At 35.4% G+C, this 27,832-nt stretch overlaps 3 protein-coding genes and 2 long non-coding RNA genes across 8 annotated transcripts in view; 3 read left to right on the forward strand and 2 right to left on the reverse strand.

Annotated features, from left to right (window-relative positions):
* On the forward strand, positions 1–22,347 carry gem (gemini). 4 transcript variants are annotated; one of them, XM_008197608.3, is made up of 10 exons: positions 1–190; positions 7,461–8,563; positions 10,261–10,372; positions 10,419–10,881; positions 10,930–11,142; positions 13,216–13,479; positions 13,744–13,802; positions 19,251–19,371; positions 21,306–21,505; positions 21,556–22,347. In XM_008197608.3, exons 2-10 carry the CDS (start codon positions 8,266–8,268, stop codon positions 21,842–21,844), a joined length of 2,019 nt encoding a protein of 672 aa, XP_008195830.1. In that variant the 5' UTR covers positions 1–190; positions 7,461–8,265; the 3' UTR covers positions 21,845–22,347. The 4 variants fall into 4 exon arrangements, with proteins under 4 accessions (XP_008195830.1, XP_008195831.1, XP_008195832.1 ...); XM_008197609.3 differs by lacking the exon at positions 1–190 and adding an exon at positions 4,448–4,623; XM_008197610.3 differs by lacking the exon at positions 1–190 and adding an exon at positions 7,265–7,351.
* LOC663369 (uncharacterized protein) lies at positions 3,479–4,432 on the forward strand. Its single transcript, XM_969420.1, has one exon. It carries the CDS (start codon positions 3,479–3,481, stop codon positions 4,430–4,432), a length of 954 nt encoding a protein of 317 aa, XP_974513.1.
* On the reverse strand, positions 4,558–7,145 carry LOC135265727 (uncharacterized). Its single transcript, XR_010333541.1, has 2 exons — positions 6,697–7,145; positions 4,558–6,646 (listed from the first exon to the last, which is right to left on the reverse strand). It is a non-coding gene; the product is annotated as an uncharacterized LOC135265727 (long non-coding RNA).
* The window catches only part of LOC663405 (uncharacterized protein), a 13,389-nt gene continuing 7,885 nt past the window's right edge, over positions 22,329–27,832 (reverse strand). Inside the window, exons 6-13 of the mRNA XM_008197604.3 lie at positions 26,966–27,799; positions 26,774–26,912; positions 26,547–26,716; positions 24,862–25,206; positions 24,652–24,799; positions 24,403–24,602; positions 24,151–24,346; positions 22,329–23,126 (exon numbers count right to left, since the gene is read on the reverse strand). Coding sequence (XP_008195826.1) covers positions 22,391–23,126; positions 24,151–24,346; positions 24,403–24,602; positions 24,652–24,799; positions 24,862–25,206; positions 26,547–26,716; positions 26,774–26,912; positions 26,966–27,799 — 2,768 coding nt within the window. The 3' untranslated portion in view covers positions 22,329–22,390. The remainder of the gene's footprint in view (positions 23,127–24,150; positions 24,347–24,402; positions 24,603–24,651; positions 24,800–24,861; positions 25,207–26,546; positions 26,717–26,773; positions 26,913–26,965; positions 27,800–27,832) is intronic.
* Positions 23,127–27,832, forward strand: part of LOC103313687 (uncharacterized) — a 17,059-nt gene continuing 12,353 nt past the window's right edge. Inside the window, exons 1-2 of the long non-coding RNA XR_511553.3 lie at positions 23,127–23,562; positions 24,112–24,352. This is a non-coding gene — a long non-coding RNA (uncharacterized LOC103313687). The remainder of the gene's footprint in view (positions 23,563–24,111; positions 24,353–27,832) is intronic.

Below are 27,832 nucleotides of genomic sequence, written 5' to 3' on the forward strand. Positions count from 1 at the left end.
AACTGCCAAACATTTCAATTCTGTTATCACCTGAAATAACAGGTTGTGTGTTCCTTATCTAATTTTTCTTTTCCCAATGTTTCAAGTCCCAATTGGTTTCATTTCGGATGTTGTTTGCGCGTTTTTTAATGTGAGATAAGACCTAATCAGTGTTACGTACCTGTCAAGTTGTTCACGTTGTCTGTCTAAGGTAAGCCCCCTTCTAATCAATTTTTGTTTATCAGAGCCAAACTATTGATTTGTACTGAAATTCGCTCCGACCGAGTGTGATTTGTAAAAGAACCGTATGGAATAATGCGGCTTGACATTATTTAACGAAGGTTAAGTGATTTGATGGTTTCGAGGACGAAATAATTATAAATCGCGTCTCCGAAAGCGTTCGCCTCATCATCTGGGTTAGAATTAATTACGCGAAATTTTCGAGACATGTAACAAATCGAATAAATAGCGTTCGTAAGCAAACAAACAATTAGCATAACTGGTTGGGTACCTGACACCAGTTCGCCACATGCTTTGCATATTGGATTTTGCACACACGGGCGCTTTGAGACACTCGGGGGCTCCGCAGCTAAAGGCGGGAGTGCGCCCCGGGCGCGGACATAGCGCAGCGTAATGAAAATTTGGCCACCGAACTGATAACGCAAACTTGACTTTGAATCGGTTTTGCAATTGGTGGCACTTTTACATAATCAATAATTGCGGTTGTAACTGTCTTTATTTGGTTAAGCATTGAATACAACAATAGTATTGTTAAGCCCTCGTCTTATTTTAAGTGTTAATAACAATAACCGGTTCTGGAATTTATGTAATCACCGTGTAATTTTTTATTGTATTTTCACGGTCCTGGGTCCGATTATTACCTTAATAACCTGGACATTACCATCGAATTTACACTTTGTGCCGGAAGTGCCAAACTTGGTGTACTACTCGGTAAATTGATGTGGCTCCAGGGACACGTTTAAATTGATGAATGAATCTGTTTTTGTGACACACATTTTATTGCTTGTGCGGCTTCAGTTACTTGTATTTTTAAAACGAGTGTAAATAAAATGAATAATGAATCGTTTCCATTAAGTTTATAAGGAGTTTTTCTAATAACTAATAACATTTAGAAAAACTGATGTTTTTCTAAGCTCAAAGCTATGTTAGATTATTATCTGCAATTGCTTTTATTTTCTAAGATTAGATGCAGTAAAAGTGCAATTACGTAAAAGGGGCAATTAAATTTTTTGCCACTCACGTTTTATGTCTGAAAATGTAGCAGACCTGAAGTTGAGAATAAATAGGTTACACTCATTTGTATCAGCTCAGTTTTACTTTTTTATTTATTTTTAGATACTGTCACTGCCATAAAACTTTCATCCAAAGTTTGTCTTATGTATTTGTTTTACTTTTATATAGTGTTAGGCAAAAGTATGGAACCAAGCGATTTGTGCTTAACTATGTACCTTACAAAAAACTAATTAGTAATCATCAATTCGTGAAGTAATTTAAAAATGTGATCATAAAGAATATTTTTTTCAAAATTCCTTTCAATTTTCGAAATATTCAAAGTAGTTATTTTTTGTAATTTGCCGCCATTTTGATGCTTTAATAGGCATCTTAAAGCACTCAATGATATCAAGTGCGATGACATAAATTTTTAGGTTCGCAAGAAGCAAATTCGGGACCGGATTTTTTTTAATTTCACAGTTTTGTTTTTTGACAAAATTTGGATAAAACAAAAATTTTTTGCTTAGGGGAAAATCCGGAAATTTTGACAGTGTCGAGGAATGAAAATTTTTTTAATGGTGATACTATGGCGATTTTTTTGGTAAAAGAAAATGCTCTGAGAATGTTTTTTTATTCAAGAATATTGTTTTAAAACCTGTTTTTTTAATAAATTATTAAAGTTGCATTCCGAATTTAATACGAAGATTTTTCAAACTTGGCAGATGTTTTTATTCGTATAATTTGATTCGTCAACTTTTTACAAAAAAAAAACATCTTTGGATACAATTACTTTGGTCAAACTTTATTAATAATTTAAAAAACTTTGGAGCAAAATTGAACCAAAAAAATCGCCGTAGTAAGATGTTATTAAAAAAAAAATTACTCAAAAACTAAAAGAAATTTTGAAAAATGACCACATTCTTTTTTTTGGTATTTTTTAATTTTAAATTTAATTTTTTGGTTTTTTGGTACATAATTCATACACAAAACGCTTGGTTCCATACTTTTGCCTAACTCTGTATGTTGTGGGATTAAAGTGAATAACACTGACTTTTTAATGGGAACATAAAAATCTTGATTTGTTTTCTATTTAATGGATTTACATAATTTTTAATTCATAGTCTGGGTAATGGAAAAACCAAGTTTTTATTTATTTTGTCAAAATTGTGTGGAAATAAAAGTCCATATAATTAATATAATACTTAATATATATAATTAATTATCATTCCAGTTTGGTTCCAAGTCTTTAATTTTCTGAGACTAGTAACTTTTGAATATTTGGTCAAAGTCTAATGTAAGTATAGCTTATTTGCGATAATATTCTATGACTTTTATCACTAGCGCTGTAATTAATTTCTTTTTGGAGTAAACAGGTGAAGACCAGAAGTAGAAATGTTAATATTTATCACATGTAAATATAGAAAGTGGTGTTACTCGAAACGTGCTATTGCAAAACTGCAAAACACGTAAAAAAAGAAGCTTTTTCTACAACTGTTAGAATTATCGGTTGGACCTCTATTATTTCGTGTTGGTGTTTATACAAATTTAGTATTCTAGGGACATCACGCAGATAACTTATTAATAAGTTAGGGATTTGTGTTTGAAATAACATCTCTGATATGGATATTGATTATCATATTTTTACAACAGAACTGTTTCGAACAATTGTTTTAGACCAAAAACGGTATAGATTTTATACCGTAAATATGTATTTTAGGCTTTCTTTATTTACATGCTAGTGCTAGCCAGTGTTTGTTTTCTTTTTCGTTTCCGATATTTTGCTGTGTTACATTACGCAAGGTTTCCCAGTGGTTGCGAAATGATCAAAAACGAATTTTCCGAAGGTTGCGAAACTTGCGCCGGTTCCAAAACATGGGTTGGTCGATCTTAACGACCCATCGATTTGCAAACAAAAATAGCCAATTCAGTGTTGGCATCTTCTCATGTTATTAAAGAGCCGATCCATAACGGAATCACTTGAGACATCCCTAAAGGTTACACGTGCCCCTTATTACATTCTCGTAACGAGAATCGCATTTAATTGCTCGTCGACGACATCAATCTGAAAGGATACACTTTCAATTGTTGTCAGCGAATTTATTAGCATTTATTTATAGAAGAGTAAGCAAACGGAGTAATGTGAACTTGTGGCAGGTGTGGCGAGGTCGATGAAGATTCGGAAGGAAGGAAAATTGTGTAAAACATGTCACAAAGTTGGCAAAGCCAACAAAGTGAATGAATCTTTGTGACGCGTCTGCAAAAGAAAATGAACGAAGCGAAAAGACTAAAATTAGAAGTGTCAACGAAAGCTGCGTTAACTCCAGTTTTAGCGGACGATTTAACCCAGGAATTGCCACTTATCGAAGTTTATTTAGCCACAATCAAGGACCCCAAAACCATATCCAGGGTTGTAGTTGAGTTGAATTCACTGTTGCCAGTTCCCGAACTCACTCATCTGAAGCGAGTCAAAGGGAGGGAAATTCTACTTTTCCCCAAGGAAATTGTGGAGAGGGATAATGTCACAAAATTTTTGTCTGGAAAAGGGTTCAATACCAACCTAATTGAGAGTGACATCAAAGTGGGGAAAGTGGCCCAAATCGCGCCAAAAGTGCGCAAGCAGTACGAAGTGGTCCACAAGCTGTGGCCGTGCAATTTCCACAGCAATCCCTACCTGGAAAAGCTCAGCACGAATTCGCTTTTCACGCAAAGTGAGTTGGAAAAGCACGCTGAGTTCATGAGGATTGCGATCGATATTTGCGAAATCACGGGAGTTAGGGAGAGTGCAGTTGTGGTTGATCCTGTTGGTGGCACCGTTGTGGCTTTTGGGTTCGACTTGACCCAGGAATACCCTGTCAAGCATGCCGTGATGGTGGCCATTGACGAGGTGGCAAGGACTCAGAAAGGAGGCGTCTGGGAGAGACACCAGGACTACGAAAAAATTCAGACTTTCGTTGAAACGAAATACAAGAATTTGGGGTTTGGGTTCAGCAATTCGGCCGAGGGTCCCTACCTGTGCACCGGCTATTCCGTTTATTGTACCACTGAACCGTGCATCACTTGTGCCATGGCTCTGGTGCACAGTCGCGCGAAACGGGTTTTCTACGGTGTCAAAAGTGCCAAAGGTGCTTTGGGGAGTTTGTGCAAAATTCATGTAGTGGAGAATTTGAACCATCATTACGAGGCGTTTTCCGGACTGTTGGAAGAGGAATGCCGAGCTTGACGTTACCCTTAATTTGTGTACAAGCTGTGGGATTAAAGCGAGTGATTCCTTGACCTCTATAGAATAGATAGTCGTTAAACTTTTGTTATACGAGATAACGCTCGCTTTGATTACAGATATTGACAGAAACATTTTATTTGAAACGTCGTGTTAGTCGTGAAGTGCTAGGTTTTGTTATTATGGAGCTTTCGGTGAGTTGTAATTGGTTTTGCGGTAATGAAATTTTGCGCCGAAACAAGTGCGTCATCAGCCTTAGATAACGTAAAATTTGTGCACTTGTCCAAATCACGCTTTTGTCGCGTTATGTAAGGACGATTTTACTAAATGTAGCATGTATTCATGTTTGTTTTATACTTAATTGTATGATAAAAACTGTATGCTTACTGTGAAATATATTTTTTAACTCGAATATTTGTTGATTTTCATTTCATAATGGTGTGCTAAATCGCAAAGGTCATTGTTGCAAATCGCATCCTTTTAGAAAATTTGCGTCAATGTTAATCAAGAGATACTGAAAAAAAGTGATTTGGTTTAAAATGTTTCGCGTAGTAAACAAATCTTGAAATAGAAAAAGAAATTAAACACTAGCCAAATTGTGATTGCTTTGATTTATTTGCGTGGTTGAAGTTTTATTGGCTCTTTTTAACGTTTGGCCGTCAATTTGGTCGAACACAAATTTTTTCGTATAACAAACAACACAATCATAAGTTAATAATTATTGTTTTCACGTAAAACCTTTAAACGGTATGAATGGTCACGTAATTTGTTAGTGTACAGCTGGTAATTTATTATTTATTTTAACTGTTACTGGTTTCAATAATAAATTATGTGTCATTTTTTCTTTAGTATAATTTGAAATGAAAAGTTACAATTTACTGCGAAAACAGATATTGACAATAGTGTTGTTTATTGTTGTTTAATTTATACGTTTGAAAAGAAGTAAATATTTGTATTGGGTGTTATTCTGGTAACTTTGATAATTATTACATACCTTGTGAATGAAACTAGCATGACACAGGCTAGGACTTGACAAATAAGTTAGTAATTATTGTTTTTAGTTGCGAAAAACTAATCTTTCTTTAATTTTTTTTACATACAATAACGTATGGGCTAAAAGTAACAGAACTCATACACTGAGGTTTTTATCTTATTGAACATCACATAATAAATCCTATAAATCCTATGTTTAATTAAAAAAAAATCATATCATTGCATTATTAAAGTTCTTAGATCTTCTGCATTACATAGTGAAGAGTTTATTCCGCTGAACTTTACGCCAAAAAATAAATTATTTATTCAGTTTTAAAAAGTCCATGTCAGTGCATTGCAAATGCAAACAGTTTCATAGAAACGCCAATAATTAGGATAATAAAATCTTCACTGTATGATTATATCTTTGACTTTAAATTTGTCTTAGAAACGATATAATACGGTGTTCAACAAAATAAAGAATATTTTCAAAGATACACTTTTACATTTTAAGATATTAATTAAAATTCCGCATCCACCTTTCGCCATATGCTTTCGCCAATGTAAGAATACAGCAGTAAATTTCTTAACTAATCTTTTACGTATTGTACGTTTATTTTGGAAGAAAAATCAATAAAATATGAAAAACAGGATAAAGCAAAATTATTGATAATTTTAGATAATGTCCAAATTTAAACCAAAGTATGTAGTAAAGTGATAAATTGGAAAGTAATACTAAAAATATTCCGACTACTTTTAGCCCACCTGTTAGTATTTAATAACTAATGTTCTAACTCCTACGGTTTACTATAGTGATTGGAAATTTGAAAAAATGGCATTTTTGAAAAAAAATTGAGAAGTTTTGTAGTCTTGGCACTATTATTGCTAAAATGTGATAGAAACGCCAACCTTGAAAAGGTAAAAATTGTATTAGTCTATTAATGCACTTATTATTTAGAAGTCTTAAATATAGAATAAATCTGGAATGTTTTAAGCTTTTGGGACGACTTTTTCACCTTTGAGTGCTATCGGAATAGTTGTTTACTTTCTTGAGGAGTAATTTTCCACTGAAGAAAATGTGTGTTCACAAGTATGTTGCTGTTTATAATTTAAATTAGTAAATGCCTGATTATGAATTTTCTGTTTATTCAATATAATTTTAAGTAAAGCTATGTAGTATCATTTTGCACGTATAATTGTGTCATTTGTTCAGGTAAATCGTCTGATAAATCGCACTCAACCCACCTATAAAAATAGTAAGTACGTGTAAAATAATTAATTTCTGTAATCTTTACCTGAACAATAAACGTAAAATGTTATCAACCCATCATAAACTTAATCGTCGATAAGCCACATTGTCTCACTTGAATTTTAGCCGAGCTATAATTAAACAATTTGTATGTGAATCAGGCCCCCTAAATGTGCTAAAAATTAATTCGTCCTCACTCTTCTCACAAGACGCGACTTTTCGTACTTGGAACCCAATTAATTTCAATATAGATCGTCGAAATTCTGTCATTTCGGAATGAAAATATGAGTTCAAGAGCAAAATTCAGACGTTTTGTAACGTAGGTGAAGTCGGTTTCCATTGGTGCTTTTTAATTCAGTTTAATGAGGATGTGGATGCGTGTCACGACTTTTGATCATTTCACATGATGTCCTAGATTTCGTCCAAGCGTTTCTGAATTTTTGAGACGTCTGGATAGACAAAACTCGTAAAATATTTGGCAACAGGAGGGACCGATGTAATTTTAGAAAAACGTCATACATTTCTATTCCTGAATGGAATTGTACCTACGCATCATCTGCGTGGTTATGACGTCCCGGTCTAACGTGGATAAAATTTGAAAACGGGGAAAGCGGGCTCACTTTGTAAAATTCAGAGATTCAAGAAGGAGTCTCTCGTCTCATGACGAGTAGTTTTTGTTGTATTTTCGGTCCAATTTAGGTGTGAGTATTGTCTAAGTGGGTCGCTTCTTTACGTTTTTATTTGGAATTGGAGCTTTGAGTGTTTTTCTGTCTTGTTTGTGTTGATTTAAGATTGGATTGTTTGTTGCAGAATCTGAATGCATTCACGGCTTGATCCAAATCCTTCGATTGTTTTGTTGAAACCGTCGTCTGCTGATCCCTTCAAGCTACCGAGAAGGTTCGGCTTCTGGATACCGAAAAGGGAGAAAAAGAGGGGTTTGATTTAAGCGACTTTCCGAGAAATACTCGTCGTTAGCCAAATCGAAATCTCGACGTTAAAGAGCGCACAACCAACTCGACAAAGAAGGGACAATTAATAAGAAAAAAATAGTTTGCTATTTGTTGTGTAAATTGAGCTCAATTTAAGTAATTCAACAATTGATGGGGCAAGCAGTTGTTTAAACAAGGTCTCGTCAGTTCGACCACGATAGTCTTGTAAGGCGTTACCGCTGAGACGTCCACCAATCGTACAGTGAGGAAACAATTCGCAAGTGTATGAGAACCGGATGAATAAAATTTTGAATGACGAACGTTTACCGAGAGTGATCCAATTCGCCAAAACGGCTTGCAAGCGAACACTAACTTGAGAGTTGGTTGTGTGTCGGTGGAGTGCGCCCTTGAGCAGAAGGGTTTGACTGTTTAACCGCAAAACCCGTGTGATAAATGGATATTGAATCGTATCATTTGCAAAATAAAATGTTAACAATCGATAATAGCTTGCTCCAAAATCACCGTCAGCGAGAAACGACCGGAATCAAGAAATTGTACAATTCCTTCTTTGTTATGTTCTAAAAATCGCGAGGACTCGATTAATCCAGGACTCAGTTCGGTCGAACGAAAGTAGCTAGATTCGATTTTTTTATCCGGAGATTCCGGCCCGCGGCAGTTTTTGTAGTATGGATTACGAATTGTATGACAACTCGGACATTTTGCTGAACGGTGATAAACTCACTAACTCGAAAAGTTCATGGAACATACCCAGTGACGGTAGCATGGATAATAACGACGAGTATTTCGACTGGAATCCTCTCAAAATCGACGAGGATCATGTGGAGAACGGGCAAGCCACCAGACAAACAAGGAAAAGGAAACTAACAGCAATAGAAGCGAGTCCTTCCAAAATTAAACAGAGTTTCAAAAATGCACAAGATCCGCTCGCGATCGATGACAAGCACCAGAAAAAGGCGCAAAATGGTAGGTGCGGAGGCGAAACCTGCTTCCCTCTTAAAAAAAGACAATTTTTCCTGAAGGAAATTTAAACATCTTGAAGCTTTTTTATTTTGAATTTGAATACGTATTTTTAACTTGTTTGAGACAAAAGAACTAAAACAGGTGTGAAATACAAACTTCCATATAAATTAACATACACAGATTTTTATTTGGCTTAGTACACCGTTTACTTTAGTATCACTTCGATCATTAATGCAAAGCTCAAATAACAGTGTTATTCAAGCAAATTGACAAGTTATTTCAAGGTGTGAGGTAATTAATACGGTGTTAATTGAGCATACTGAGAAATAGTTCGGCAAATACGAAAATATTGTGCCGTTTCTTTTGGGTTTTTGTTTAAAATTTTCACATTTCCAACTGCTAGCAACAGTTAAATGGATCACCGCTTGCTTATGTTATGAAAGTTTATTTCAACACAGTATTGATGAAACATTTGACAATATTTATACGGATGATAAATAAAAAGTAAGACTTTTTTATCAACCCGGGCATGAATAAATTACAGTAACCGACACGTGTCATAATTCACTTTCACTTTTCTTTCAATCCTTATTGAATATTTGGGATTAGTATTTGTCCGAGACGGTCTAATTAAATCCGACGAAACGATTTAATTGTCTGTACACACGTTATAAAAACCGGCCTCTTTCGAAATTATTTCCGTGTAAACAGTAAATAATTATAATGAGGGTTATTTGTGTTGTTTGTTTGGCTCAGAATATGATAGGGGTAGAGTGGAAGTAAACACTGAGCACTTAAAATAAAATGTAGCAAATACGTATTTTTTATAATAATTTGTCATAATACATCACCCGATGTTTCACTGTGTTAAAATTCAAGTTTAAGGCCGGTCTGCGTCGAGGACTAACCTGGTAAAATGTGTGCGTATTGCTGTAAATTATGCATTCGATGTCGTTGCTTCTTATTTTTATTTTGCATTTGACGGTTTAAAGGAGTGTTCACCTCACATCTAGTGTTATTATGTGTAATAGGAATTCTGTAATTACACGGACCCGTTCGTTCTAATTGACACCATAATTGATACAAGTGTTGGGTTTTGAACAGTAGCTGGATGCAAAATTATAGGATTCCGAGATGTACCATGTTTACACTTCTATTACAAACACGAGTTATCATCTTTTATCGTGACGAACATGTGTTTATCTCAAATGTTTTTGAATAACTTTCTTAAAGTAGCCCATGATTCTGATTTTGCCGAGTTGGTTCATCAATCAACAAGAAAAAGGTACCAGCAATACGAAACGTGCTTCTCTGGGCGATTTTTTCGCTCAAAATGGTCCAGCAAGTGGAAAAGTTTTCTAGTGACGTCAATGACTATTGTTGAGGCGACCTTTTCAATTATTAGGCCACAGGCAATTTTGTCACACATTTATCAAACGTTTCAACACTTGCAATGTGTTCCTAATTACTAGATCGAAAAATTCGGAGCAATATTGGAAAATGCACTTCGATACACAATTATCAGATTTAATTTCATTGAAGGTCAATTTTGATAGGTATAATAAACCGAACAAAGCGCACTGAATCTATGTACACAACAAGATAAGTTGAAACCGAGAAAATATTTGTTTTTCTTTTAGCTTCTTTCTCTGGCATTGTTTCACCGAAAATCGATTTTTTGATTAATGCCCGTTTTTCAGGCACTGTCAGGATGCCCACGTGGCAAGTGGAGGATATTACGGAACTGAACGGAGACATCGACAGTTCTCTAAGTTTGGGGTCCGACTTGGCCAACAATTCCTACAACGTCAGGTAACGACGGTGTCCTGGTGTCCCGATTATGACCGCGGTTTTGCAGTGATGCCATTCTGTCCATTTCCGGCTTGACGGTCTTTAAGCAGGAAGCGCCTTCGCCGACGAACAACGACGTGTCGCAGCTGCAACTCGTCCGCCAGAACCGCCAGAGCCCCACCAGCACCCAGCAAGTGGTCCATAATGGGGCCATCGAAGAGACCAACAACCAGAATATGATCAACAACACCATCAATCAATTGCTAACTCAGTCGGCTTACACGAATTTGCAAAACGCGATCGATGCTAATCTCGTCTCTTCGCCCAACTCGCAGGATAACTACAACGTGACTTCGACCAATTACAGCTTCGCGGAGGATTGCCGGTTTCAGTACGTTTTGGCGGCGGCGACCAGCATCGCCACCAAAGTCAACGAAGACACTTTGACGTATTTGAATCAGGGGCAGAGTTACGAGATCAAGTTGAAGAAGTTGGGCGATTTGTCGATGTACCGGGGGAAGTTGTTGAAGGTTGTTTCACGTTTTTGGGTGGGTTTTGGTTAATTTATGTTTTTCTAGTCGGTTATTAGGATGTGCTTCCATGAACGCCGGTTGCAGTATATGGAAAAGGAGCAAATGGCGGCGTGGCAAAGGGCGAGGCCTGGTGATAGGATTTTGGAAGTTGATGTGCCCTTGTCGTATGGCGCTTTTGATATTGTGCAGCCGACTAATGCGCTAAATATTATTCATTTCAATTGGGATCCAACTAAGGAAGTTGGGGTTTATATTAAAGTAAGTTTCGACTGACGAAATTGAGCATTGAACACATGGTCAAGTGCAAAAAATAGCTGTCCTGCGGCTGAGTTAAATAAATAGTCTTATGACAAGTGGTTAAGGTGTGAGAGAGTTCATGGTCACACCATTTATGTAATAATGTAGAAAAAATAGAGGCAGTAGCAGTTGCTAAAATAGTGCCAACATTTATCTAAATGAGTTATGATCCACGTGATGTGAGAATAATTAGATAATTGCGGATAAAGCGTTTATGTAATCATTGGATCTATTTAAATATGAGGTTTAATATAGGCAACTAACAATACACCATCACAATGTAATTCGTGCAGGGACTTACTTGACATTGATTTGTGAGGGTTCGGATTAAATAAAAAATAAAAGTAATAAATAATAACAACCTAATTCACGATGTATTTTTGGGAAAATTTCTCAAAATAATTGCGTCTCTGATCAAAGAATGTACGAAAACTTTGGAAAAAAGTGGTAATTTTTTTGACCTGTCTTTCGTGATTTCACGAAATTTCACAAGTAATATCACCGATTTTTTTGGCTTATTTTTTATGAACCTTTGCTAAATGCTTTTGTTCCGGAGTGAAAAATGTGCCTAGAAAACGGAAAAGCATTCTAAATAATTTCATTTTTGACCAAATTGAATAAATTTAAGAAGTTTTTGAGAAAGGGTTAGGTTTTTATCTCAAAAATGCGTTTAAATAAATAATAAATTGCAGCATTCTTTCGTTTGTTTTGCTAAAATTTTGCTAATGATTATCAAAAAATATACATTCCTATTAAGTCGCTCATAAAAGGTGTTTTTCTGTCCAATTTAAAGAAATGATATTTCATTTATAAGAACAAATTTATAAGCGAAACATTTTGGATACTTGGTTGACATCAAATGTGGAGATTTCCGCATATTTGTCAGCGAAATGTGCCACAATTTTTTTCGTTCACCACTATTATTATCCGATAAAATCGATTCAGTGTAAGTCAAATATGACAAAAAAAGAAATACTTAAGCATAAAATTGGGTCTATAAAGATATAGAAATATAGCAAAACTTTTTTGTTTCCTAAAATTTCATAATTTTTTTACAGTTCCTTGTATTAAAAATTAATTAAAAAAGTTAAGCTAAGGCGCATTGGTTTGTGTTCGCAGGTTTTCAATTTAATTTTATTATTAACGTATGTTTAAAAAAATATTTTTTATTGTTTCCAGTGACAACCTGAGACCTGAAATGGTCCTTTAATGTTTTTTGTGGAATAAATAAAAATCAGATTTATTCGTTGTAGCTCACATTTTTAATTGTAATAAAATTTTAATTCACGATTATTATGAATTTCGTCAAGCGTTCACGTTAATTCAAGTTAGTTTAATTACTAATTAATTAGTGTTCCATAAATTTTTTACTTTCTGTTTTTTAAATTGTTGTATGGGCAAAAAAATTTAAATTATTTACACATTCAACATTTTGTTGGTTTATGGAAGGCATCAAATTTTAATGGCACTGTATCGATCAAGTCAGTTTACAAACTGAAAAAATTTAATTTATGACTTACTAATTGCTTAAAATGCTGTAAAGTGAAATAATTAACTAAGAAAAAATTAGCCTGCGGGGATTGAAAACTTGAAACCGAATCAACATTTTCTGCTGTTGCTATTTATTTTGTAGTTTTGTAGTTTTTGATTATTAAAAAATAAAGTGACCATGCACTTACGTTAGTAAGGACAACTCAAAGCAAACCACAAACAGATAAGACGTTGTAAGTGGGTGTTGTTACAGTGTTTACCGATATTGTTAAAATTATTGACTTCCGCTTTCCTGTTTATCCTTGAAACTCGAATTTTCGCGCATTATTTCAACAAAAATTTTAATAAAATAATTCATTACCTTAGCACCTTTTTTTAAAAACCTTAAAGCGTTCTCCCTGACCAGTTTTTTTTAAATAAAACCAGCAGTGACAGAAACAAAAGTTGCACGTAACACTACAATCGCCAATATTTCAAAGAACTAGAAATTACCAGTTTTCAATGCTCGTTAAAATTCCGCGTCTGATTTCGCCCGCATTTCAGGTGAATTGCATAAGCACCGAATTCACCCCGAAAAAGCACGGCGGTGAAAAGGGCGTCCCGTTCCGCATCCAGGTCGAAACTTACCAAAACGGCGATAATCTCGACTCGTCTGTTCGTCTTCATGCAGCGGCCTGCCAAATCAAGGTTTTCAAGCTGAAAGGCGCCGACAGAAAGCACAAACAAGATCGGGAAAAAATCATGAAACGGCCTCTATCCGAGCAGGAAAAATACCAGCCGAGTTACGAATGCACCGTTTTAAATGACGTAAGTGTCGAAAAAATTGCTTGAACTCTTACCTGGTGTCACCAGGAGCGCACTCAATCTAGAACTGGTTCTGGAAGAACCATTCGAATAGATTTTCAGTGAAAAAGTTTGCGTTCCTTTGTGGTTGTTTGAACCAGATCCTACCGCTTCGTAAGCACACAAAGTGATTGTCGATTGTGATTTTTTCACCGTGAAAAAACGCCTAAATTTTGAAATAAGTAAATAAACGGAGCGGAGGTGCTGAAATTTGGCTGTTTTTTGTAGATTCCCAACGATGCCGTGCTGAATTCGCCCCCGATAGCCCCCATTTCTGCCGCTGAAAGGTAAATATATGCTTGATATTTTGCTACTCTACTTCATTTCCCTAATTAAGTGCAAGGATCGGTTAAAGAAACAGGTAAAAATGAAATTGTTACGCTTGAAACTACGAATCCTTGACTCTTCTTTAATTCGTACTCAAATGTATTTGTTTGTTTACACGCAATAAGTGCGGTCAGATGACAATAATAATAAAAATAATAAACAAAATGAGATATTAGAAATGTCAAATAGTGAAGTTGCTAATTGCAGCGCTGGCCAAAGTCAACAAAAAACGTAATTAAATTAGCAGAAAAAATATGGTATGCCACTCATTTTTGCTTTGGTGACGAGCAACTCATTATCAATTAGCACAGGCCACAATTTGTTTCGTGACGTTTTATGACTGATAAGGAAACACAAACAGTTTTTAACGACCAGGTAGCTTGGTTCTAACTGGATCGAACTCCGTTGATACGTAAATCAACCAGTTCGGATTCAATGAAATTCTAATAATTCTAAAGTTCATTGTTGGGAAAAATTGCTCAAGAGCATGTGACTTCGCCTAGGTCAAAACTGGAACCTTCGGATAAGTGTATTATTACTCCAGAGCAGCCTTTAAAGTATTTTACGTCACGTGTCTTACCCTCGCTTCGATTTAATTTAACGTGCGACTTATGCGATAAGCCTTTGTAATATTCCGAACAAAACAAGGCCTATTTATAGTAGTTATTTACATGGGGAGATCGGTTTTATCACGAAAGCAATTGGTTAATACTATTATTAAACATCAAAAAACACATACCGGTTCGCACTGGCTGCATTGTACTTCCAGATTTACCAACCTTAAGAAATGTTATCGTTATCACACAAGGGCGAATGCCGTAATCGTAATTACTGAAATAATTTCGTCCGCGTCAATATTTGTTCAAACTCTTTCGGCGGACGGTGAGTTCGATCCGATCGAAATGCAGCGGAAATATCCAGTTTTTCGGTTTTTTCACTATGGTGTCTGGTTTGTGTTTGATTTGGTAGTTGAGGAAGAATTAAATCACTCTTGCAAATTTTACGATGACGAGATTTTAAACGTGAATTTTTATACCGCTTACAGCGGTTTGCGTTGAATAATTTTTAAAAAATGTGGAAATAAAATAAATAATGCGTGAGAGCTTTAATTTATTAATAATTTTTTACGTCAACAAAAATGCATTTGGACACTTTCACAACAGATGGTATTGTTTTCATTGGACGTTTAGCAGTGTAAAAATAAAATTTTATGAGAACAGTAAACATTCAAGCTTCTATTTTTGCTGCTTTTGTCCATTGTCAATTTTTTGTCTAAATACTCTAAAAATGTTTCATTATCATTATTTTCATTAATATCATTTAATAATTACTTTTTACTATTAGAAGATTATTTATTTATATTTTTTGGTCTATTTTTAATGTTAAAACTGCCATTTACAAAAATAATCGGCCATTTCTAATAAAAAAAAGGTGCGAGTACAATTATGAGAGCTTTCAGCTGGTATTTAAAGAAAAAAACTGATAAAAAAGACAATTAATATTTATTTATAGGAAATGGTTACAGTATCTTACAAATAAATATTTCTGTCATCTACAGGGTAATTCAGTAGTGACGGACATACTTTCGAATGGCGATAAAGGACGTTCATTTAAGCACAATAATGAAGTTAGACTTTTTTTTCAAGTAGCTTAATTTTTACAAATTTTTAATTTGTTTTCCTTAGCTACGGTATCGATTGTTGCTCTTTTGTTTCCTGTAATGTCATGCATTTTTGCATTGAATTTTTTAAATATTTTGTAAGACATTAATTGGTGATTTTTTCAACAGGTGTCTGTTTAATGTTGCAAGAGATGTCGTTTCCGCTAATTAAATTTAAAAAAATATTACTATCGGAAACACCAAAAACTTAACTTAAAAATGTAATTTTGAAGAGCTATATCTTGTGAAAGAAGGCTTAAAAAATTGTTGTCATAAGAATTTTTAATTTTGAATCATCCTGTAAAAGTCTGTAAAAAGAGATACAGTATCCTTATCATGAAAATGGTAAATTTTCTTGTTCATAAATCAAATTTTCTGCAAACTTGTAAAATACGATAATCAAAAAATTGTAACTAACTCGTTTGTTACTTGGTGATAAACAACAGTCTCGAATTTATTTATCAGTTATCAATTATCATCGTACTAATTTACTCGTATTGATTAATTTTCAAAAAATCATTTATGCAATCGCCACGCTGAAAAAAATCGTAAAATTGGCTTGTGGTGGACTTTATAAGTTTGTTTTTAATTCTTTGCTTTGCTTTATTTCCGTGCTTTAAATTTTTACCAATGTTTGGTTTGTTGAACGGACAGCTTTGTAATTAAATAAGCCATTTTTGTAGTAATCGACTGAAAAATAAATTAGTTTTGACCCAGAAACGATTTTGGTAAACGCGACCTCTTCATATTCGAAACAATTGAATTTGTGTGACGTAGTGAAATTTTTCCTAATGTTGCTATGTCATGAAACTCATAAACCAGGTCAGAGCACCTTATGTTGACAAACAAATCGAATTCATTTCAGTTCCAAAAAAAATCTGATGCAAAAAAGAAATTCGCGACAATATGTAAAAAATTCGTAATTTATTCCTTTGTGTCTTGTCTTGTGTTACGCTATTTAAACATTTGATAAGATTGTACATAATAATGAACGAATGAATGAATTTATATCTAAAGTCAACAGAATACGACTAATCAAATTTAGATTTGAAATAATTAAAAGTTTCCATGTGATACACCGGATTGGACTGAATTTTTCGAATATTAAAAAGATTTTATAAACGTTTCAGTGGCAGGATGATCACAACTGCAGTTTTTACGGTGAAATACGAAAAAAATAAAGGTTTCTGTTTTGTGTTAATATGTAAGTTACCAAATTAACACGAGCATAAAAGCAGAATTTCGTTAAAACGGGCCAAAAAATCACCTACTTACATTGAAAATGATTGTATTTTTGTCTAAAAACTCACTTATTTTGCGAAATTTCTGTCCTATACTGCGCGAAAAAATTCCATCTAAGGTCAAAAATGCTGTCACTTTAATCTCTTTTTTTTTTTTTTTTGAAAGTATGATAAATCAGTTGGCTCTGTTTAAAGTTAAGAAAGACACTGTTAAAGTTAGAAAACACCAAAAAACCATCTAATTGCGTTGAAAATAATGTGACTTTGACTTAAAATTGATTTATTTTGTGACAAATATTGGCCGAATATGATGCTTTGATGTTTGACTTGATTACTACGCAGTCAGTTAGAGAATTTTCTCATAAAAATTCAAGTACTAATTAGTTTAAAGTTACATTTTCAAATTAAAAATTCTTTTTGCGTAATTCCATAGAACATATTAAAAGAAAAGTATTTTTTTGTCCGTTTTAGTCCATTTAATGTGACCTTATTCGTGTTTTTTTGTCGAAATTTTGATGAAATAGGTCAAAAATGATCTAATTTTGAAAATTTGTATGAAGAAATTTGGAGATATTAAGTGTTTAATGTACTATGAGATCGAAAATGTACTGAATGCACTGAAAATGTACTGAGCAAGCCTTAAAAATGAAGTGTATTTTTAGCCACTAGTTCTTTTGGAAAAAATGAATACTACTCTTTTTTGTATCACAGTTTATTCTTTTTTAATTGTTTTTATCAAATTTCCAAAACACAATTCTCCCAAAGCATCTACTAAATGAATACTTCCACTTCCTATGTATTTCTTCAGCTGTTTGAAAATAACATTTTACAATGTAGGCTTTTTGTTGGGTGGTAATTTTATTAAATTTTTGAAAAAAATTGAAAAAAAACGACGACACAGCCTGCTCTAATGTTGTTCATTTTCGATCTTATGTTATTTTTGAATGCAACACATTTTAGAATGTATTATTAATATCTACTTCGGTAAAGTACAGATTATAAATTTTAGGTTTAGGTGAAATGACACTGCATTTACTTTACCTGGCCACTCGCCATTTATTTAAAGCCAATTTCACACAAAAAAAATGAAAAGTGACAGAATTGTTACACAAATATCACGAGGTAGATAATTACGGTAATCAAAACAAAAATTAAACGTCACGTGAAATATTGGAATATAACGTGACATAATAACCCACATGACTGATACAAACAAATATATTCCTTTATTGATTCACAAGACAGGGAATTAGAGACAACCTAATTGCCAATAAAATTATATTCATTTTTTTTTCTACAATCGATTTATTGTGTCATGCGTCACGCAACGTGAAACCATTGTCATCTTTCTTGCACTTTTACCACTGCCAATTAAAATGTGCGAGTGTAAGCAATCAAATTGAAAAATCACTGAAAAATTCATACGCGCGCCCATGACCCCCGATCGATAACGAAGGCACCTGCAGTGTGTCGCCTCCGAATCCGGGCCAGTTCCGGTGCCCGGAGCGGAAAAGCGCACACGGGGGTTGCAAACCGAAACCTCCAAGGTGTTTAAATCGAACGTTATCGGTAGTCATCGCCGTACGTGCTCAAAACTTGGCTCCGCACCGAATTAAACCGCTCGTTCCTGGCTCAACCGGTTCCATCCAGTTCCGAGCCATATCTAGCATCAAAGTCGCCTCAAACCAGACCTTTCCCGTCGACTGTGGAATGCACATGTGTGCAAATACATAATCGAATTAAGCGAAATAAGTCCCCGAACGTCAGTGGCGGTGTTCGCTCGCGTATTCCGGTGTCCTGATGATGATTTATCGCTAGTTCGATGGAAAACAACATACGTTTCTGTTGAGCAAAAAGCAGTTCGCGTTCTTGCCCCAGTGTCGGTCCACTTGCGAAACTTATGGTTGATTTTGCGCGCGATTCAACCGCTCGATGCAGTCAGGAATGGTTGAAAAAAAGCCCAACGCCCGAGTCCTCAAAACCGCCGAAGTCGTCTCCATGGTCTTGCACCAGCTCGTTAGATGACAGGAATTTTCGCCTAGTGGTCAGGGCCGCAAAAAGAAAGGATTACGTCCTGAAGGGCCTGTGCTTCTGTCACGGCAGGAGTTCGCTGGCGCTGATCTGAAACCGCCACCATGACGCTCTACCTCCTGGTGCACACGATCACGATCACCGAAAGTGATTACGTCGTCCAGGCGCAGTTTTTTCACACGTTTACGAGCCATTTGCTGGCCGATGCCAGGCTCATAGGCCGCAGGATGCGCTACAGGCCGAGGGTGCGCGGCAACAGGCTCAAGATGCACCTGCAGAGGCTGCAAACGCCCGACTTGAGGACCATCATGAAGAGGAAAACGGCCAAAATCAGACACCATCTAAGGACCATTCATCTGTAGGTTGAGAGACGAAAACAGTCTAAAAATAAATCGCGCTAATTCAATTGGATAGTTCGCGACCTTGACTCGTTAATGGAACAATTGCTTGTTGCTGTAATCGGTGTTTTGTTACAGCGGGAGTAATCATGGGTTGAGCAAGAAGGAGCCGAGCGTCGAGAGTGCGCATTTGAAGACGAATAATGCAGGGGCTGGTCCGCCGCAGGATAAGGTCGACAGGAAAATCACCGAGGCTAATGTAAGGATAATATTGTTTGGAAATGTATACAGTTATGCGGTGATATAATTAGCATATCGCCGCAGAGATAAGACGGATCATTGTGGTATTTTCGGAACGTGGCTGATATTTTTAGAAGCGTTTTACTACGACCGTGACATAAAATAATGACAATTTTATGCCGCAAACAACTGACCGGAAAATTTGCATCAAGCAATATTTACGCAATTTTTTCGCAGCTTGTTTTTGTAATTCACTGATTAATTAAGCATGATAGTGTTTGTTCTTTTCAATGAAGTCATTCATTATGATTGCACATAATAATCAAGTTTTTTGGTACCAGTTTTTAGTCACTTAATATCGTTACGATTTTTTAGAGTAGACTTACACTAAACACAATCTGTAAATTTTTAAGACTCCACCAAAACAATTTTTTTAATGTTTTCCTGTTTTTCACATACATATCATTCAATTTTTTTTTCTTTTATATGATTTGGTGCTACTAGAAATTGTATTACCATCATCATCAATCATCGTTATTGGTGTATTTTCCTAGGTATTTGCTGACTCAACCCATGGGAAAACCCTATATAAAATATGGTTTGTTTACTTAGAATCACTAGATGGACAATCAATGACAAAAAAAATGAAAAATGACAATCTATGTATTTTTTATAATTTTTAATGTGGAATTATAGAACATCTTATTTCAACTTAATAACGATATTTTCCAACCTAGAATAGTACGTAAAATTTGCGGGGGTGTAAAAATTCTTTGGTACACCCAGAGATTTATATAATGTGCAGCCAAGTATTTTGGTTGGCAAAAGAATAAATATTTATGTGGCATCAGCCGATTAACAAATTAAAATGAAAGTTTTAAATGTGACTTAATAAGAAAATGATTTAAAAGTAAACGATGATTAAATGTCCAGTTTTCAGAAAATTAATTAAAAATTTAATTAAATGGGAATTAAATACGTACTTAGGAAATTCTGTCTAGTATTTATAATAATTTCATAATTAGTCATTAACTCGAAATAATTTATCATTAGAGCTAGCGTATTTGATGCTATTTATTTCAGTTGGTAAATAAAGCATGTGTTTATTTAATGCTATAAGTACCTGAATATAAAAAAGTGAAACCAGAAACTAAATTGCAACTACATGTTTTTATTCGTGGCTTTTGTGTTCAAACTTTTTGTGTCTTGTTCTTGAAATAAACATTTTACGACATTGAATAACTAAGTTCAATTGTGCAAACTTTAAGTACGTACAATTTCAAAATTTTATCCATCTACGAGTAATTCTTTCGCATTTCTTCCACACTTCAGGTGCACTGTGCATTGTGTGTTTTACCTTTTAAATGTGGTGTGTAAACCGGCCTCTAGTAAAAAATATTCTCTACATTAAAGTTTGTGTAAAAACAGAATTAAGAGAAAAGGTTGTCTAATTATTACTATTACTAATTTAATCAAAAGCAAAATAATATTCTTTTGTTGTATTATAATTTTTTATAATCTCATAAATAAAATTAGCTTGAATTATCCATTATTAAACAATTTCGTTGAGTATAATGACTTTACAAAACTTTACAAAAAATGTAGCTTCGGATTATTTTTCCAACATTTTTTTTTTGTAATCTACATTACTTATTGGTGCACTACTTTTTGTGCGTCCTCTGTATAACTATCACAACGCTGTTTCGCGAATTTTGAACGTGTCCTAATTATTGTTTATTTCAAATTTTTGTGGAATACAGTCATTAAGACAATGGTTTTGGCAAATATGGCATTTGTTCATTATTCGAATTACTTATTTCGGTTACAAATAACGTAATTATAGATTTTCTAAGGAAAAGGAATATAAATTTCTGTGCAATCAACGACAAAATTACTCTGATGTATTTTTATAAGTACTTGAATGAGAGTGAATGAGATTTTTGTTTATTTTAGGTCATTTCGAATGACCATTTGTCGTCGCATTCGACGCCGGAGGAAACCACGGCCTGGTTAGTGAACAACCGTTTCGACAAATATCTCGAAACCTTTGCAAACTTCTCAGGAGCTGACATGTTACGCATGTCGAGAGACGACCTCATTCAGATTTGTGGACAAGCTGACGGAATTCGGTTTTATAACGCAATTCATCTAAAGTAAGTTTAGTGCTTTGTGAGTTTGGGGAAATTCTAATTGTTAATTATAGAACCATAGCGCCGAAGCTGAAAATTTACGTTTGCCGCCAAAACACTTCGATTTTCAACGCTGTTTTCCTATCGAGTCACAGCAATGTGGAGTTGTTGGAGAAGTTGTCGGAGTTGATGGGGGTTTCCCAGGATCAGGTCCGGGACATTTACATGGAAGGACCACATTCAATTCATGTGCAATTAAATAACGATGTTATTCGTCATATTAAGGAAGAAACAATGTTTTCGGTTGAAATTCTGCAAGAAAATGGCAATTTCGTTTTTCTTTTGAAACGTACTGTTAAATAAGAGACAAAGTGGTGTGTCTATATTTGTGATTCTCAATATTACTCAGTGTCTTATTTGTATGCCTTAAGTAATTTAGGTCATATTGCATGGTTATAGTGTTATCTCAGGTTTAAATAAAGCGTGCAGCAAGTTTTATTTTAGAAATGTTTTAAGTATTTGAGATTTCTATTATGTTTACATATTTGTATCGTTGTTTAGTTTGTATTTATATTTTAAGTGATGTTGCTTATTCTATATACTTTTGAAGTTTATTTCGTTAGAGTTGTTAGTTCGTAATAAGGTATACGTACATGTTCGCAAGGAAAATAAAATCAATATTTTTTGATGTACAAATTATATCGATAGTTTTTAGCCCTAGTTATAACTTGTGTGTAAATTAGGGAAGGTAGTAAGCATGAAATAACTTTATTTTTAAATCCATTACGTGCCTTGATATATTCTGCAACAGAGTGTAATCAGAGTGCCATAAAGAAATATAGCCAGCTTTAAGCATTTACGAAAAATGTCTTTATTGATACAAAATTGCATTTACAAAATATCCTACAATTACAGTGTTCTACTAACTCTCGGTCTATGATTAGTAACGTTAGTCCTGGTTATGTACCCTCTTCTGTAAACGGGCACAGGCCTCTCTTGTACCGGCAGTGCCTTTTGAGATCTTTTCGTGGTATTTTTCCCTCCATTTCCCAAATCAATCGGACCGGAAATAACACTCGTCGCATTCACCATTTTCTCGCTTTTCCGCGTCTCTTGCGTAAAATTCGTCGGCAGTGGAATCTTCACAAACAAAATATCGTCATGTTTATTCGATTCGTTGGTTATCTGGTACTGAACATTCTTGAGATCATTCGATTTTATGATATCGATCAAATTCTGAATGGCCGCGAATTTGGGGTTGCTGTCGCGGCCTTGGACGGCTTTCATGAGCCTCGAGTCCGAGTCGGTGCTATTGGGAGGCATCTCCTTGTGCAAATAAGACAAGGGCCAGTGTCGCGGTTGCCCAAAGCCCCCAGGTTTAGGGGGATCCAAGAACTGGCTCTCGAACTGCATTTCGTACTCGTCAAGGGTCGGACGTGGGGGTGGCCGTGTAGGCGGCGCCGGGGGCCGATCGGGGCGGCCTCCAGGCAGGTACGGGGGCGGACGCGTGTCCGGGAGGTAATTATTGGGGGTCCAGGGGGCCGAGGCCGGGGGGCGGTCAAAGCGGTCGATGAGGTTGTGCACGTAGGGGTAGTAGCGGTCGCTGCATTTGCGCCACTGCGTGCGCGAGGGGCCCACGTAACACCTGAATAAAGCATTGAAACTTATTATTTTAAATTCAAATTATCTTTTGTTGGTACTTTGGTTTTTTATGGTTGGCGACATTCGTTTTAGTTTGACAGGTGACCGTGCTTTTGAAAATCGAATTCTTACGAATTAGGTGCTTTTAAAATAACACAGAACGGTAGAAATTGGAAGTAGTGAAGGTTTTCGAACGAATTTTCCTATTTTCCAAACCGGTAAGTGTTTTTTACACTTTTACACCATCCAATATAAAAACACGGCCCACTTGACTTTGATGTAAATTTGGTTGGTAGTTCCGGGGTTGACCACCATGTTTTTTATTTGATTGTTTGACAGACGCAATAATTGTGTTATTTATTACAAATTAAATGCTCTCAGACAATAAGTGAAAAAGTCTAGTGATGGTTTTCGGACGAATTTCCGTACTTTCTTTCCTGGTAAGTGTTATTCAAACATTTTCGTGTTCTCATACTTATGATGATGTAATCTAATTTGATGTAAATTAATTTGAAATAAATGATGGTCAGGTCCACAGCAGTAAATTCAGGTGATAAACTGTCCCATTCTACACTACAGATTTGTTATTTTTGCCATTATTTTAATGCCAGTTGATGAATTTGTTGGACTAGGGTTATTCGCCGAATCTCGTATGGTTGGTAACGTGTATTTCAGTTTGACAGACGTAGTTAGACCAGTGTTTGTTTAAAAAGTTAATCATTATAAATTACGTGCTTTCAAAATTTACAAAAAGGCTAGAAACTAAAAGTAATCACAATTTTTGGGCGAATTCCCGTATTTTCTTTCCAGTGGGTGCAATTTTTGTCATTTTTATACCATCCGACAAGAACAAATATCGGGCTGTTCCAACGATCCGACCATGATCCGACAAAGCACCATAACTTGTTTATTACTAGAGATATTGACTTTTTTTAAATTACAACTGCGTTTTTTCTGCATATTTCAAAAATATTGTGGATTTTTTTCAGATCGTCAGCCTGTATGTTGCGAAGTTAGAAAAATATTACCATTGATATTCAAAACCGTGCGAGAACCCACACTGATGGTCAGGTCGGCAGCAGTAATCCCAAGTGTTTGAATCACCCCCTTCTAATTCGCAGAACCAAAATCCTGCTTCCCTGTTTTCCCGACAACGGCTTCCTCTGCGGCAAGGCCATCCACTGACACTGTAGACTCTCCAGGTTCCAATAGCGTTGGACATGTCTGTTGGTATGTAATAGTAATAAGGACTTCTTTAAACTTTGTAACGTAACTGTTACCATCGAAATCGTTGCGGTCTTCCTTGTGCCCTATGTGATTGTGACTGGGGTTGTGGGCAGTTGCTGTACACTCTGGATTATAATTATCCCAAGCAAAGAGCCAAGAGTCGGGATCGGGAATATAGTCAACATTGGGCAATAAATCCCTTTGTAAAATATCCGATAATCGACAGTTTGGTTCCCACTTTGAACTTCTGGTGCTACAATTCATAATTTTTGCGCGACTTTTAGATTTTGTTTAAAACTTACCTGAAACTTAGTGACATGCAGTGGAATAGCGTCTTGTCCCTATATTTCGAACATTCGGCCTTGCATTCCTCCTCAGTCGCAACTTGAATTTCTTTTCTGCAAGCTTGTGGCAACAGTTTTGAGGGAGAACCGTATCCACTATAGCACACTAAAATATATTTTTTTATTTTTGTTCTTTCAAATTACGTTCAAAAAAATTCTGAAAATTACGTTGGTCTAGTCGCATCCCTGGGTTTTTCCAAGGGCGTCCCCTAATCCCGAAATGGTGCGGTTCGCATCCATGTCCAAAACTCCCTCTTTCGTAAATTTCGAAGCCGGGTTCGGGTACGAAGTGAATTCGGGGGTCCATTTCGTAATATGGCCAGTCGGTTAAAAGACAGTTGTCGACTGGGCCCCCTATTACCGGAGATCCGTATCTGTAGCTGAAAGCTCGACATGTGAAACCAATTGATTTTAAACATTCGAGCTGGCAGTCTACGATTGATTTCACTGATAGGGAATCGCGGACGACTTTGTGGTCCAGTCTTTGGGCGCTTCGGACGCGCCAGAAGCACTCTGAAATGAAGTTATCATAAAATTAAGCAGATAATATTGTATCTGAGAGCGAAAACAGAGTCCAAGATGCTCAATATTCGAGATAATTTAAAACAAAAATGCTTATTTTCCCATCTCTACTTTTCTTAATTGAAATCAAATAACTTCTGATAATTTCAATTGGCTTGCATCTTTTTTTGCTACACAAGGTAATGTTACATTCAAATAAATGGTACGAACGTCCAAAATACTCATGAAAAGGATTTCTAATAAAATTACCACAGGTAAAAAATTAAAAAAATATTTTTTAATGGTTACTATATTTTACAAATAATTTTGACTTAATAATTTGTCGCTCTAACATTACGCTGAATCTATAAAATTTTAACATCTATAATTTTTGTAAATAATGCCGTTTGCAAGATTTTATGTATTGTTTCAAATAGAACGTCTGTTATATGTTCACTTCTAATTATTATTTATTAAAAAAAGGTGGAATGTTGTCGCTTTCATGTGTCGAATTAAAAAGAAATTTTTGGTACAGAAGAGTTTGTAAAATTTAAAATAACCATCCAATGTTTTAGTTTTGTTAATTGTGGTGACTGCAACAGTTTCTGCGTAAGAGGTAAACAGTCCCTGCCTAAATTGTACGTCAGATAATATTGAGAGTTTTTATATGAGATTTTTCAATTTACCAATTATGTTACGTGTTTCGTGTCAGTCTGGTTTTAACATTCGGTTGATGTAAGTTGAGGATCAATACTGTTTATGCGTTAATTTCCTAAATAATTGTAGTTTATGGCGGTTTTAACAAATTTGTGTGTGAGTGGATGCTTCAGTGAATATTAAAGGTATTGTTAAATTAAGTCAATTTAATTTAATTCGGAAATTCCGTTTTAAATTGAATAATCTAGTTACCTGTGTGTATTATTATATCAGGTTGTCACACCTGCCCTTTTGACATTTGACAATTGATTTTAAATCTGTGAGTGCATTAAACCCGCCTGTTAACTGTAGTTAATTAAAAAAAAGGTTCAAGGAGTAATAATTTTCAAAATTGACATGAAGTTGTGACTCGACATAATTATTTCATAATCGAAGTGCTTCGGGCTCTTTTAGGATGGATGGAAGTAAGTTTTGATAGATTTTTCAATCTTTAGGAAATCGGATTTTTTATTTATTGCCAAAATGTTCCTTTTACATTTTGAGTAAAATTTATTGAATTTAAATACGTTTTCCAGAAGTAATAATTTTTATTTTTTCAGTTACAATTTCAAATTATTACATTACCCTTCTTTTCCGTAAATAAATAAATAAATAAATAAATAATTGTTTGAATTAAATAAAGTCGTATACAATACCACTATGTTCTTTGCCACGAATTACAGGTTGGTCACATTTCTTCATATTGTTCATAGTGTAAACATCAAAGTCTCTGTCGGGTTCCAAGTCCGTGTAATAGTCTAATTCCTTATAATTGCGATTACTCAAATAACAATTGTCCGTTGGCGAAGTCAAAGAAACCGTGTATCTAAAAACACCCCGAATATTTTTTGCATATTTTACACCAGAAGTTTTCCCTTTTTACCTGAAGGCATACGATGCACAAGGAAATTCCTTCTCTTTGAAACACAAAAGTTCGCATTCGTAAATATTCGGCACAGCATAAAACTTTTTAACTATGCCTTTTTGCAACCTAAAACCTGCCGCAGTTCTCAAAGAGCACTCTACAAAAATTCCTTTTTTTATTTCGCCCCCCTTTAAAGGAATTTAAACTTACCGTCCTTGAGAAAATCGTAGCGATACGGATACCTCGGTTCAGCCGGAAGAATTGAATTGTAAAAATCGTTATCGTGTTTACCCGGCAACGGCAAATAACTTCCGGTATTTATCGGATATCTTCCGGGCAATTCCGGCAAATAACTACCGCCATTTGGGGGTTTTGAGGGTATTTCCGGCAAGTAACTGCCCCCATGAGAGGGTTTTTCCGGCAAGTAACTTCCCTCATTGGGAGATTTAGGTGGTAACACGGGTAAATAACTTGGCGGGTTTTCTGGAAGGTAACTTCCGCTGGTTGGTCGTTTCGGTGGTAATACCGGCAAGTAGTTACCTCCTTCATTACTTGGAGGTTTCAGAGGGGGATAGCTTCCCCCACTTGGAGGTTTATTCGGGGGCAATTCTCCATAATTGTGGAATTTCTCCTCGTATTTGTTTAGCCCCCAGAAGTCGAAACTTTGGCTGTGTCCGTAACCGTTGTATTGTAAGTTTAGACCGCCATTCCCATAACTACCCCCATATTGACCCCAGTCTTTCGAACCGCCGATTTGCGGGGGCAAGTAATAATTTCTTCGGTCGAACTCGTGGGGGTTATAACTCGTTCCGTACGAGCCTCCATATGTGCCCCATGTCGGTTTAGCGATCCCCCAGTAGTTTTTCTCTCTGTCTCGGTTTCCGTAGTGTTTGTTGTAAAACCTGTCTTCGTCATATGGTGGCCTTCTGTGAGGAGGTAAATATGGCTCGTATGATTTGTAATCATATGGTGCAAGACCATGATCATAGTGCTCAAAATGATAATTGTGTGGGTCGGAATGGTGTGAATGATGATAGGCAAAGTCTGTAAAAAATAAAACAATTTCTCCTTTGACAA

The sequence above is a fragment of the Tribolium castaneum genome, chromosome 3 (assembly GCF_031307605.1).
Source record: "Tribolium castaneum strain GA2 chromosome 3, icTriCast1.1, whole genome shotgun sequence".
Lineage (NCBI taxonomy): Eukaryota > Metazoa > Arthropoda > Insecta > Coleoptera > Tenebrionidae > Tribolium > Tribolium castaneum.